This window comes from Mustela nivalis (genome assembly GCF_964662115.1).
Source record: "Mustela nivalis genome assembly, chromosome: 6".
Lineage (NCBI taxonomy): Eukaryota > Metazoa > Chordata > Mammalia > Carnivora > Mustelidae > Mustela > Mustela nivalis.
Window position 1 is genome coordinate 83,822,837 of NC_139025.1, and position 14,676 is coordinate 83,837,512.

The 14,676-nt window shown below is 37.7% G+C and overlaps 1 protein-coding gene across 4 annotated transcripts in view; it reads left to right on the plus strand.

Moving 5' to 3' along the window:
* Positions 1-14,676, plus strand: part of TTBK2 (tau tubulin kinase 2) — a 157,972-nt gene that overhangs the window by 108,059 nt on the left and 35,237 nt on the right. For all 4 annotated transcript variants that reach the window (XM_082735393.1, XM_082735395.1, XM_082735394.1 and 1 more), the window contains 3 exons: positions 1,506-1,571; positions 5,482-5,574; positions 6,568-6,693. In XM_082735393.1, the coding sequence (XP_082591519.1) occupies positions 1,506-1,571; positions 5,482-5,574; positions 6,568-6,693 (285 nt within the window). The remainder of the gene's footprint in view (positions 1-1,505; positions 1,572-5,481; positions 5,575-6,567; positions 6,694-14,676) is intronic.

Here is a 14,676-nt window from a genome sequence, read left to right on the forward strand (position 1 = left end):
TTTCAAAATGAAATGGAATGAAAATTTTTAAAAAGAGAAGACAGAATTTCAGGAAACAAGAAATAAATGGAAAACTAATTTGAAAAGATAACACATATATTACAAAAATATATGTGGAAGAACACATAGAAAAGGAAGAACACATAGAATGTCTATCTTACAACATGTGACCAGAATGATTCTGGTGGGTAAAGATTTTTAAAAGAACATTTATTATATACTCTTTTTCTGATTATAACAGTAACACATCTTAATTGAAGATAATTAACAGTTACTGGGGGAAAAACCTCTACTAATGAAAGTTATTGGCTGTGGTCATTTTCAGGTTTGTCAAGTTTTCATATTGAGTCTTTAGGATACTGACTTGATCCTTGTGAAGCAGTAGAGTGGAAACAGTGTATGATTTTAAGTCAGAAGACCTTGGTTGATGCTTGTTTTATCACCTACTGATTTTGTGTGTTCAGATAAATTTAGTTACTTCTCAGAGCCTGTTTCTGTGTCTGTGAAATGAGCAAATTAAGACCTTGCCATCACAGAGTCTATATTTCAATGAAATAAAATAGGCAGTGAACAAATAAGTAAAAGTCTAAATAAAATTAATTTTAGGTAAGGAAAGGTATTATGAGAAACAAATAAAGCAGAGTAAAAAAGAATGGAGTGGCATTGAAGGGGGTGGGTAGTATTTTAGATTAGGTCGATTAAGGAGTGCTTCTCTGAGGAGGTGACATTTGAGCAGAGGGCTTGGTGTTGGGTAGAAGAGTAAGCCATTGAAGGTAAAGTGTTGGCTTTTCACTGGAGAGAACAGCAGAATAAGCTAGGTACACAGTTGGAGAAACTGTAAGTAAATCTGTTTGGGAATGAGGCCAGTGCCAAATCATGGAACTCTTGTAGGCCAAATAAGAAAAGTTTAGACTTTATTCTAAGTTGAGCTCTCCAAGAAGTGGGATCATGTATTATTCATGTTTGGATTATTTTAGTACCTGGCATATAATAGTTACCCAGTAACTTGATTTATGAATATATGAATTGCACATATAGGGAAGGATATAAGTTGCCATCATCTTCAAGTTGAGTTTGAGTGAAATAGCCAAGACATAGGTTGGCATCTTTACTTGCAGACTCCTTATGGTCTTACTGTGCTTAAATGTAATCAGAGCCTGAATATTAGTGTATATACTACAATGCTTGGCATGATTCTGGATATATGAAAGTATTTAGTGTTTTCTAAATTTGTTGTACAGAATTTGTCATAAATGCTGCTTTACTTTAAAATGCAGGTACAAAAAAATGGGACTCCCTGATAATTAAAATGCTAGTAGTTTTTTAACATGATTTAGAGATAACTCTAATTTTCTGTAATTTTGCAATAAAAAAATTAGAAATTTAAGTAGTATTTTATTGTGACAGTAATGCATGTTTCTCCCTTCTACTTAATGGGTTTGGGTGTGCTGAGTCTTTTGCTATTTGAAGCTCATTTTATTACTCTTTTCTTGGTGGTGTTGTAGCCTCGAGCTGTGGCAGGCTTTCGAGGGACAGTTCGTTATGCATCAATCAACGCTCATCGAAACAGGGTAGGTATCTGAACTAATTATATCTATATAAGCATGCTGATTACTTGAATGAGATTGACTTTTTTACATCAGATACACAAGTATGGAAGGTGCTTGGGAGCAGAGAGTAAGGTGTTAGTAATACTAATGTACCATAGTATGTATAGTAGATGATAGATGTGTACAGCTACATAAAAAATAAAGTGTATTTGCCAGAGAAGATAATAGCTAAGAATGTGTGTATGTGTGTGTAGGGAACCTTGTGTCCTTAATTAGGTATAAGTATTAACAAATCTGATGCAGAATTTTGAAGAAGTAAAACATCTGCATTCTAATCTTAAGAAGAAGTTATTAGGGAATATCATACTTACAATACCTTGAAATATAGGGGTCATCATTTTATCTGTAGTATGCATCTAATCTGTGGTATCCCCTCTCCATTAAACCTTTTCTTTTCATGAAGATCTCAAGTACAAACTACTTTCAAATTTTTCTGGGAAATGATACCTCTTGGGTAAACATTTTAAAGTCTCTCTCTCTCTCTTTTTTTTTTTTTTACTTTGCTCCTTTTGTTCTTCTCTGATTTTTTTTTCCCCATTCTGAACCTTAATTATGAGTAGGAAAGTTGGGTATTTTGTGGATTCTTAATCCTTGAACTTCCCTGGTTGGAGGTGAGAAGTTTAACATGTCATTCCCTTATAAAATAAAGAGAAATCTTTTCTTCATCTTACCTTACTCTTGTTCTGTGAAGCCAAAATAATGAAATTTAATGAAAATTTGACTAATGCTAACTATAGTAGGAAGAGTACACTGTGGTCTTATATGTTATGCTCCAGTTAATTTTGTTTCTAATAATGTGATTATAAATTGAAAATAGGAAAAGTATTTTTATCAGTGAATAATGTAGCACTCTGTCAAGCATTTCAGCTCATTTGGTTTGATTCAGTGTTATATTAATTTGTGGCATCCAATTAGGGTACGTGCCTGGCTGGTTTAGTCAGAAGAGCATGTGACTTGATCTCAGGGTTGTGAGTTTGGGCCCCATGTTGGGTGTAGAGATTACCAAAAAACAAATAAACTTAGAAAAAAATAAGGCATCTAGTCAGTTATTTTGTCTTGAAAAGAAAGTACTCTTATTTTCCAGATACATTCTTAAAAACCTTTAGACTTACTAAGCTTTTTAATTAATTCTGTTTAAAATTTTGGTCCACATTGGAATGTTTGAAATAGGACACTTTTTCTGAGATAAGCATAAACATTTCCAGAGATCATAATAGCTATATAAGCATTTCTAGAATATCTAGTAGAAAGATAATATATTTTTACTTTTAGAAATCTCCACAAATTTAAAAAAAGTAAAAATATACTCCATTTCATTTGTTTTGGATACTTTAATCTTCAACTTTTAACATGAATGATTCCCAGACAGTATAGGACTTTTCAAACTACTTAAACTCTGTTCACTAAATTGTTGTCCTACATTTCAGTCCTTTATTAATATTTGTTTTGTCTCAGTAATTTGAAGAAATTCTGTCTTCTGGTTCTGTGGTTGCTATTCAAAGGATCTTTGTTCATTGTTATTTTGCATTTAATTTATCCTTGTTCTTCAACATTTTAGGTATCTGCTTTTTGTCTTTGCTGTTCTACAGATAAGTTAGAATGTGCCTACACATGGATTTCTTTATAATTATTCAGTTTGGGATTTGTTGTGCATCCTAAATCTGAACATTCACATCTTTCATAGATTCTGGAAGATTCTCAGACATTTCTTCTTTAAATATTGCCTTTCCCCCCTTTCTTTTTAATACCTCTTTTTTCATATCTCAAATTGATGTATGTTAGATCTTCTTGTTCTGTCTTCCATGCCTCTGAAATTCATTCTCAGATTTTCTCTTGTGTCTCTGTGTTGTGTTCTAGATAATTTCTTCGGATCTGTCTTCCTGTTCATTAATTAATTAATTAATTTTTTTTTTTTTTTTGCTGTTTTTGATCAGCTTTCTAACCTAGCCATTGAATTTTTAATTTCTCGATGTTCTTTTTGGTCCTTTTTGAAATCAAACTGGTCTTTTTATTTTTTTAGATAGGGTATGGTTCCTATCTTATGACTTTGATTCCATTTTTTGCTTAAGCATTCTTTTAAAAGACTTTATTTATTTGACACAGAGAGACAGAGTGAGGGAGAGAGAGGGAACACAAGCAGGGGGAGTGGGAGAGGGAGAAGCAGGCTCCCCACAGAGCAGGTAGCCTGATGTGGGGCTCAATCCCAGAACCCTGAGATCATGACTTGAGCCAAAGGCAGATGCTTAGTGACTTGAGCCACCTAGGCGCCTGTTGCTTAAGCATTTTAAATATTTTAATTTTGTATTCTTTATCCTATAATTCCATATCTGGAATTCTTGGATATCTAATTCTGCTCTATAATTTCTCTTGCCATTAGCTTATGATAGCTTGCTTCTTAATGTATTTTATACTTCTGAATAAGCAGCTTATATTTGGTGGGTCTTAGTCTATAGGACTTCTTTGAGGCCTGAATTTAAAGGTGCTTTTATCTTGAGAGGATTTTCATTTGCATTTGTCATTACTACAGGACAGATTCACCCATAAAAAAATTTCTGGATTTTGTTTCCCAAACCACACAAGTGGTATAAATTTAAACCCCAAATCTGAGTGAAGGACAGGTCTGTCACTGCAGATTTTCAGGGCAATGTGTTTTTTTTGGAGGGGACAATGTTTTTAATTACTTACTTTATCCTTTTGATAGTGGTTAAATTTTACAGAAAAAAACAATTACTGTAGTATAATGTATATACCAGATATAATGTATATACCAGATATATACCAGTAGAGATAGCCCTGAGAGGGTCCAAACTGTTTGGTGAGGGCCTAAGAGAAGGTGTCTCAGTTACAACTCCTGTCTTGTGTAGGCTCAGTGCTTTTACAGCTGTCCCTTTCCTCCCTGTTAAAACCCTGGTTGACAAAACCTGTAACAGAGTCCCCTAAAACCAAAGCTTCCCCATCAGCTTGCTTCTCTTGTTTCCAGCTTTCTCTTTAATTTTGGCTCCTCGAATTTGCTTTCTTTATTTATTATTGTGATAAAAAAACATTATCACATTAAATTTACCATGTTAGCCATATTCATTCATTCTCTTTCTTTCTTTCTTTTAGTATAGTTGACACACAGTGTAACAATAGTTTTTGGTGTACAACACAGTGATACAACAACTCTGTATATTATGCTTTGCTCACCAGTGTAGCTGCCATCCACATTAACCATTTTTAAGCTCACAGTTCAGCAGTGTTAAGTATATTCATATTAGTGAGCAACAGAGTTCTAGAACATTTTTAATTTTTTTTTAAACGATTTCATTTATTTATTTGACAGCCAGAGATCACAAGTAGGCAGAGAGGGAGGCAGAGAGAGAGGAAGAGAAACAGGCTTCCACTGAGCGGAGAGCCCAATGTGGGGCTCGATCCCAGGGCCCTGGGATCATGACCTGAGCAGAAGGCAGAGGCCCAGCCGAAGGCATGACCCACTGAGCCACCCAGGCGCCCCTGGAACTTTTTTCATTTTGCAGCAGTGAAACTCCATACCTGTTAAATGCTAATTCGCCCTTCCCCTTTCCCTCAGCTCTTGGCAACCACTTTCCCTTCTTAATGAACCCATTTATTAATTAATGAGCTGTTAATTACATTTCCAGCATTTCTGGGTTTTGGGTTGTTCTTTGTAGCAAAAAGTATTTTGTTATATCTATTCTGATATGTACATTGTTATAGATAGCTATGTAGATATATTTACCAGAAGATTTTATGGGAAATACATTACAATTTTTAAGCCTAATAAGACAAAACATAATGGTTAGTCCTTAGACAATGTAATATACTCAAAAGGAGTAGTTACATAATGTGACTGAATTCTGTTTGGCTTATAAAGGAAATGGGAAGACATGATGACCTTTGGTCCTTATTCTACATGTTGGTGGAGTTTGTGGTTGGTCAGCTGCCTTGGAGAAAAATAAAGGACAAGGTAATTTTGGAAATTTTCTCCCGGGTAGACATAATGGATGAGAATATACTTACATAAAATAACTAAAATTAAGCTGATATTAAAAATATAATTAATGTTATGATTTTTTTCTACATACATGAAGAATACTCATTTAAGGATCTGTTAAATCATTGCTTTTTATTTTTTTTTAAGATTTTATTTATTTATTTGACAGACAGAGATCACAAGTAGGCAGAAAGGCAGGCAGAGAGAGAGTGGGGAAGCAGGCTTCCTGCTAAGCAGAGAGCCTGATGGGGGGCTCGATCCAAGGAACCTGAGATCATGACCTGAGCCGAAGGCAGCGGCTTAACCCACTGAGCCAACCAGGCGCCCCTAAATCATTGCTTTTGATCGGATTTCTAGCTTTCCCTCAGAGCTTTTCTTTTCCCTAGTTCTCCTTTTTTCTTTTTATAAGTCATGTAAGCTTTTAAATTTTAATTGTTACATTATTTTGTTTAATTTGGAAACTGTAAACAGGTGTTGATTAAAAAAGTATATACTAGGGCGCCTGGGTGGCTCAGTGGGTTAAGCCGCTGCCTTCGGCTCAGGTCATGATCTCAGGGTCCTGGGATCGAGGCCCGCATCGGGCTCTCTGCTCAGCGGGGAGCCTGCTTCCCTTCCTCTCTCTCTGCCTACTTGTAATCTCTGTCTGTCAAATAAAATCTTTAAAAAAAAAAAAAAAAAAAAAAAAAAAAGTATATACTAGATTGAAGACCAACTCTTTATTTTGGCACACTGTCCGTTCACTGATGCAGAACTCTTGTGTTACCCTTTTGGTTATCCATTACAGTCTTCCCTTCCCCCATAAAGCAATGTACATTAAGCTATTAGTCGGAGCTCAGATCTTGCTTTATACTTAATTACTCACTATCTCATTCTCTAGTACATACCCTTGAGACTGTTACTGAGAGGTTGTTAATGTGTAGCTGCCAAGACAAATTGACTTTGGTTCTTCTTCTCTTTACTTCCCAGGAGCAAGTAGGTTCTATTAAGGAGAGGTATGACCACAGGCTTATGTTGAAACATCTCCCTCCAGAATTCAGCATCTTTTTGGATCACATCTCCTCTTTGGATTATTTTACAAAACCAGACTACCAGGTAATCATCTTTATGAGTTCTGTGGGTTAATTCTTCTCTCATTTAGTCTTTATCTTCACTTATTTTATATTGTAAATCAGTATGGAAGGTCCCTACAATGATATTTTAATACATCCTGAGAAATGTGGTAAAATTGACTGATGAGGACAATGTTTGTGTGTGTCTGTTTGTGTATCTGTGTGTGTCTGTGTCTGTGTGTTTCCTCCATTCTGGGTGGGCATACTTCATTAGAGTTTTAGGTTTCTTTATTATTGAACAGATTTTACTGTTCCTGCTGTGATTCATTTGGTGTATAGAACTGCTGATAGTCCAAATTATGTAAATCCTGTAGCTAATTTGTTGATCAGAAGGAAATATCCAGCTGGGTAATGTATCTGTTAAGGGCTTAAGGGCTGTAATATCATATGTTAATATGCTATGGAACAAAGTCAGTGAAGATTATTGGCTCCATTTTATCTGTGGTCAGTGAATCATTTCCTTAGGGTGTCCATTCATAAGGCCTTGAGTAGGTTTACCGCAAATTGCACCCTTAACCCCAACCAACTATATATTTCAGAAGATTCTGTTGCTTTCAGGGAGAAGTTGGAGCTTAATGCAAAATAATTACTACCTCTGAAGACATAAATGAAGCCACACATAGGTTAAAACAGGCATACATCATTTCATTGCACTTTGCACATGTTGCGTTTTTTACAGATTGTGGCAACCTTGCATTGGGCGAGTCCATCAGCACCATTTTTTCCACAGCATTTACTTATTTCATGTTTCTGTGTCACATTTTGATAGTTTTTGAAATATTTCAAACTTTTTTGTTATTGTTACATTTGTATAGTGATCTCTAATCAGTGATCTTTGATGTTTACTACTATAATTGTCTTGGGGTGCCATGAACCCTACCCATGTAATGAAAAACTTAATCTATAAATGTTGTGTGCGTTCTCACTGCTCCACTGACCAGCCATTTCCCATCTCTCCCTCTTCTTCAGCCTCCTTATCCCTTGAAACACAATAATCTTGAAATTAGGTCAGTTAATAATCCTACAGTGACCTCTAAGTGTTCAAGTGAAAATAAGAGTTTCATGTCTATCACATTAAATCAAAAGCTTTCTAGAAATGATTAAACTTAGTGAGGAAGGCCTGCCAAAAGCCAAGATAGGCTGATAGCTAGGCCTCTTCTGCCTAAGTTAGTCAAGTTGTGAATGCAAATGGTTAAGTTCTTGAAGGAAATTAGAAATGCTACTCTAGTGAACATATGAGTGATTAGAAAGCAAAACAGCCTTATTGCTGATATGGAGAAAGTTTTAGTGGTCTTTTTTTTTTTTTTAAGATTTTATTTATTTGACAGAGAGAGCTCACAAGAAGGCAGAGAGGCAGGCAGAGAGAGAGAGAGAGAGAGAGAGGAGGAAGCAGCTCCCCACTGAGCAGAGAGCCCGATGCAGGGCTTGATCCAAGGACCTTGAGATCAGGACCTGAGCCAAAGGCAGAGAGGCTTAACCCACTGAGCCACCCAGGCACCCCTTTTAGTGGTCTTAATAGAAAATCAGACCAGCCACAGCATTCCCTGAAGCCAAAGACTAATCCAGAACAAGGTCCTGGCTCTTGAATTCTGCAAAGGCTGAGAGAGATTAGGAAGTTTCCAAAGAAAAGTTTGAAGCTAGCAGAGGTTGGTTCATGAAGTTTAAGGAAAAGCCTTCATTGTAACACAAAAGTACAAGGTGAGGCAGCAAGTTATCCAGAAGATCTAGCTTCTGAAGGTGGCTGCTACACTAAACAACAGATTTTCAGTGTAGACAAAACAGCCTTCTATTGGAAGAAAAGTCATCTAGGATTTTCATAGCTAGATAGGAGAAGTCAATGCCTGGCTTCAAAGCTTCAAGGGACAGATTGACTCTCTGGTTAGAAGTTACTGTCGCCGGTGACTTGAAGCTGAAACCAGTGATCATTTACCATTCTGAAAATCTTAGGGCCCTTAAAAATTATGCTAAATCTACTCTGCCTGTGCTCTCTAAATGGGACAACAATACCCAGATGACAGCACATCTGTTTACAACATGGTTTACTGAATATTTTAAGCCCACTGTTAGGACCTACTGATCAGAAAAAAAAAAAAAAAAAAGATTCCTTTCAAAACATGAGTGCGCGCTGACCATGCACCTGGTCACCCAAGAGCTCTGTTGGAGATGTACAATGAGATTAATGTTGTTTTCATGCCTGCTTACCACTACCTCCATTCTGCAGCCATGGGTTAAGATGTCATTTCAACTTTCAAGTCTCACTGTTTAAGAAATAAGAAATTTTGTAAGGCAGTTGCTGCTGTAGATAGTGATTCCTCTGATAACTCTGGGCAAACTAAATTGAAAACTTTCTGGAAAGGATTTACCATTCTAGATGTCATTAAGAACATTAGTGATTCTTGGGAAGAAGTAAAAATATTATCACTAACAGAGGAGTCTGGAAGAACTTCTCAACCTCTTGGATGACTTTGAGGGCTTTAAGACTTCAATGGAGGAACTAACTGGAGATGTGGTGGGAATAACAGGAGAACTAGAATAAGAAGTAGAGCCTGAAGATATGACTGAGTTGCTGCCAGCTCATGATAAAACTGTAATGGATGACCAGTTGCTTCTATGGCTGAGCAGAGAAAATAGCTTCTTGAGATGGAATCCACTCCTGGGGAAGATGCTCTGAAGATTATTGAAATGACTACAAGTGACTTAGACTATTCCATAAACTTAGCTGATAAAGCTGTGGCAGAGTTTGAGAGGCTTGACTCCAGTTTTGAAAGAAGTTCTGTAGGTAAAATGCTGTCAAACAGCGTCATGTGGAACAGAGAAATCACTTGTGAAAGGAATAGTCAATCACTGTGGCAGAGTCGTTATTGCCTTATCTTAAGAAATTGTTACAGCCACCCCTTTTGTTTACCAGCAACCACCCTGGGTTGTCAGCAGCCATCAGCATTGAGGCAAGACCCTCTAGCAGCAAAAAGATTACACTTAATTAATGAAAGCTGAGGCGATGGATAGGATCTTTCTTTCTTTTTTTTTTTTTAAAGATTTTATTTATTTATCAGAGAGACAGAGGGGGAGAGAGCGAGCACAGGCAGACAGAATGGCAGGCAGAGGCAGAGGGAGAAGCAGGCTCCCCGCCGAGCAAGAAGCCCGATGTGGGACTCGATCCCAGGACGCTGGGACCATGACCCGAGCCGAAGGCAGCCGCTCAACCAACTGAGCCACCCAGGCGTCCCAGATGGTTAGGATCTTTTAGCAATAAAGTATTTTCAATTAAGGCATGTATATTGTTTTCTTAGACATAATACTATTGTACACTTAATACTATTGTTTGGTATAGTGTAAACATAATTTTTATATGCACTGGGACACCAAAAAAGTCATTTGACTCACTTTATTGCAATATTTGCCTTATTGTGGTGGTCTGGAACCCAGCCTGTAGTATCTCTGAGCTGTGCCTGTAAAAGTGATGTATTAGTTTATCATTTTTACCTGCAAATTACAACACATAGACTTTACTATTAAAGAAAGTTTTACATTCTATAACATTGTCAGTTTGCCCAGTCAAAAGACCATCAAAGCACAGTGAACTTATTCATATATATTAACTATTCCTGTGCGAAATGGCTGCTTTTGTGTAAATATAAACAGGATATAAAGCAGAGAGACAGCATATAGTCTTGGGTCCTTAGAGACCTTAAGTAGGTGAGCTTATCACCTTCTTTCCTATGTGGCAATTTGTGTTAATAACTAGAGACTTACAAATGGAGAAAATACAAGATGTTTTGGAGTGTGTTCTTATATTTACATTTCATAGGTATTTCTGAAATGCACAGAGCTCATATTCCTTAAAATAATGAAATGAAAGCTATAATACTAGATTCAGGAAGAGCTGGAAAATGTTCCAACTTTCCCACCTTAGGTACAAAAATCTTTTTGTTGATCGAGTTTGCACAGGAGTAGAAGAGTTGAGCAAATAGAAATTTTTTTTTTCACATTCACCACTTAGTTATGTCTATAATCTAAAGAAGACTATTGTGAGGGGTGCCTGGGTGGCTGAGTCAGTTAGGTGTCTGCTTTTGGCTCAGGTTATGCTCCTAGGGTCCTGGGATCGAGTCCTGCATCGGGCTCCCTGCTCAGTGGGGAGTTTGCTTCTCCCTCTGCCTGCTGCTCCCCATGCTTGTGCTCTCCCTCTCTCTCTCTGTCAAATAAATAAATAAAACCTTAAAAAAAACAATAAGTTGCACATGGCTAATACCTCATCCAGTAGCCTGCTATTGCTTGCTCTGACAGCAGATGTAGAGAGAGGAGCTGTTTTGCTCTTTACCAGGAATCTTTTATTCATGTCTCAATTAGAATAATGGATGACACTTGCTTTTGGAAAGTGTTATGGTGTTTTGGGAAATGATATCCAAGTTTATCAGTACTTTGTATTTATGTACAAGGGTGTCTTCCCAGCTGGCTTTTAAGTCCTGGAAGTATAACCATGTCTTCTTTTTTTTATCCCACACTGTCCTTGCACTGTGCCTGGCACCTAAATTTTCAACAAATGTTAGGAAAATTGAACTGAATCCTAGTTTGCCTAACAGTCTCCTACTAAGGAAATCTAAGAAAAATCAATTTGTCAGTGCATGAATACTGTTTTCTATCTGTTAAACTAAACTAGGTGAAGCTATCAGAATTTTAGCCGAGATTGAAACAGAAATCTTATTACGTAAACGTTTTTATTATTAGATTCTGAAACAGTATAGCAACCATAGGAGAAAAAAAGATGCTGGGCCACGAATCTCCTCAGGTCAATAAAATTCTATGGATTTATACACATCCACACGGAGACACACACATACGCACATGAGGGCATGTAAAACTGGTGAAATTTGATAAGCTCTGTGGATTGTACCCACGTCACGTTCCTGGTTTTGATACTGTAGTCTAGCTGTTCAAGGTGTTACTATTGGAGCATACCGGGTGAAGAGGACTTCTCTGTACTATTTTTTTTTTAAGATTTTATTTATTTATTTGACAGAGATCACAAGTAGGCAGAGAGGCAGGCAGAGAGAGAGAGAGAGAGAGAGAGAGGGAAGCAGGCTCCCTGCTGAGCAGAGAGCCCGACGTGGGACTCGATCCCTGGACCCTGAGATCATGACCTGAGCCAAAGGCAATGGCTTAACCCACTAAGCCACCCAGGCACCCTCTCTGTACTATTTTTGTAATTTTCTATGAATCTTTATTTTAGATTAAAAGTTAAAAAAAAGAAAAAGCTAGACCAACAGTTTCAGAAATGTAGGTAGTGATTAGAAACATTCAGTTCTGTTGTGGCGACCTTATAATTTAAACAATCCTTTTTAAAGTGTTTTGAGAAAGGCACATGTCTCTGAAGAGTGTGTAGGAAGATCTTAACCTTGAATTCCACCCGTAGACTACACTGGTAGGTGACACAGTTACTAGTTAATAGGAAACTAAGATAGCATCAGATTGGATAAAGAAGAACCCTTGGTTGCCTTTGCACATTATTGTCACAGTAAGGATACCCAGCAGTGTCACAGTAGTAGTGGGGTAGTGTTATTATTCCCATTTTATGGAGATTTAGTTTAGACCCGTTGCCTGGGAAAACTCGTGCTGCTGGAAGTGGTGCCTGAACCCAATTTCTGGCTCATTCAAAAAAGCCGAAGCTCTGTTCGTTTTTCACCATCTTGACTTCTTTGGAGAGGTGGCCACAAATAGAGCAGCCACTGTGAAATAAATACTAACATGACTGGTTCATAAAAATGCAGAGAAAGAACTAAAAAGTTATATGAAGAATTATTTGAAATCTTTGTCAGCAATTAGTAGAATCATGTGATCCTGACATAAGAACATAAAAGTATCTTTATTAGAGTGTCCCAGTTATGTTAAGCGTTGTTTAGCAAGTTGAGAAGACTAATAAAACCCATAAATATCCACAATGGTGGGAGCCTGAAACTAAAATGTGTCGAGCAGCCAGTTCATACAGTGTGCCACAACATTGCTGAAATCAGAGGATACAATAGAGAGGAAATCCACAGCTGACCAAGCTTCTTATTAATCCTGTTAATCTCTTTCTAGTTTTAGGAATGGGACTTTAAACAGAGGTTACATCAGAATGCAGCAGGCTTGCCTCTTGCTTCAGGGGACTTAGCTGTTTTAGGATTCCCCTGACTCTGATGACACTGGAGTTAAATTTCTCCGAAGGCATAGCTGGGCTGTTAGGGAAACAAAACAATCAGAGTTTGAGCTAGAAACAAGGGGAAACCTCCCATAAATTAGAGGGCCAGGGAGTGTCTCTCTGTTTCTTTTGTTCTGTGCCTTCCATATTTCTGCCTTCTGCTGCTGGTCTCCTTTACCACCATCTTAGTAACAAACTTTTTTTATCTGAGGCCCAGCGGCTTATGCTACAATTTCTAAGACATACGCTAATACTATGGTAAATGTAAGAAAATAATTCATAGTAAAAGGACATCTGGCATATAAACTGCTTAGGATCATTCCCTTGGCAGTCCAGTCTGGGCAGTGCATTTAGTGGCAGCAGTCTAAGTGCTCACACAGCAAGGCAGGTGCTGCCTCCTGGGTAGGGACTCATCTTTCAGGAGGCATGCAGCCCACTCTGCAAGAACCTCCATTTCCAGAGTCAGGAGAGAGGACTTCAAGATCTGCGACTTTTATCCCCATATGCTGGGTCTTAATCCATCCTCCTTTCTTGTGTGTTTTCTGTAGCCCTCTAACTTTGACAATTTAGGGAAATCTATGCTATAATATAGGTAACTTAAGTCAACAAAAATATGACCAGAACAGAAATTCCCAGGTTTTGTAACCATGCCTTTTCCAATTCCTTTGATCTTTTTAGTTTCCTTTTCTCCATTTATTTTTTTTTTCCGGGAATCTTGCAATAGATATTCTCACAAGTGTTTGTTCTCAAAATGTTTTTAGAGTCACTAAAGGTTCTGCACTTATAATTCTTACATAGGTTCCCTGCCATCATCACCAGGCAATTCTCTGGGCACCAGCTGGGTTTCCTGCAATTCAACTCACTTTTGACACTATCCATCCAGAGATAAATGGCATCAAATTCCACAGGTTAAGGACTCAATCCCAGAAAACCACCCTCCGCTTCAGATTTCGATCCCAAGTCCTGGTTGTCACCTGTACTTCTGACTGACCTATCACTATAATTCAGAGGTCCCTACAACCCCTTCTTTGGGTTTGATTAACTTCCTAGAAGAGCACTCAGGACTTGAGAAACCAGTTTTCTCACCAGATTACTGGTTCATTACAAAGGGTATAATTTCAAAACAGCCAGATAGAGAAGACGCATAGGGCAAGGTATGAGGAAAGGGTTTGGAGCCTCCAAGCCCTCTCCGAGGGCATCACTCTCAGCACCTCCATTATGTTCACCAACCAGGAGCTCTCCAAAACCCATCCTTTTGGGGTTTTGTGGCGGCTTCTTTATGTAGGCACAATTGATTAAATCATTCGCCATTGGTGATTGATTCATCTTCTAGCCCCTCTCCTCTTTAATGGATGCCATGGGATAGGAAAGTTTCAACTCGCTAATCACAGGGTTGGTTCCTCTGGTAACCAGCCCCTATCCATAGGTGCTTTCCAAAAGTCACCGTATTAACAAAAACTCAGTGGTGGTGGAAAGGGGCTTGTTCCGGATAAAAAGCGAGCCATTTTACCTTTATGGCTCTGACATGGTTTCAGGAACTTGGGACTACAGATCAACTATTATAATAAAAGATACTCCTATTCTTTTCTCTCAGGAAATTTTAAGTGTTTGGGGACCTGTGACCCAGCAACTGTGGACAAATACCAAATATATATAAAAAATATATTTTGGTTATGCAGTTGACCAAACTTATTTTTTATAAATCAAAATACTGCATTCATATATAAGCTACTGTGTTAGATATTAGGACGAACAAGATCAGACAAGTGCCAGCCTCTCGGAGCTTCCAGT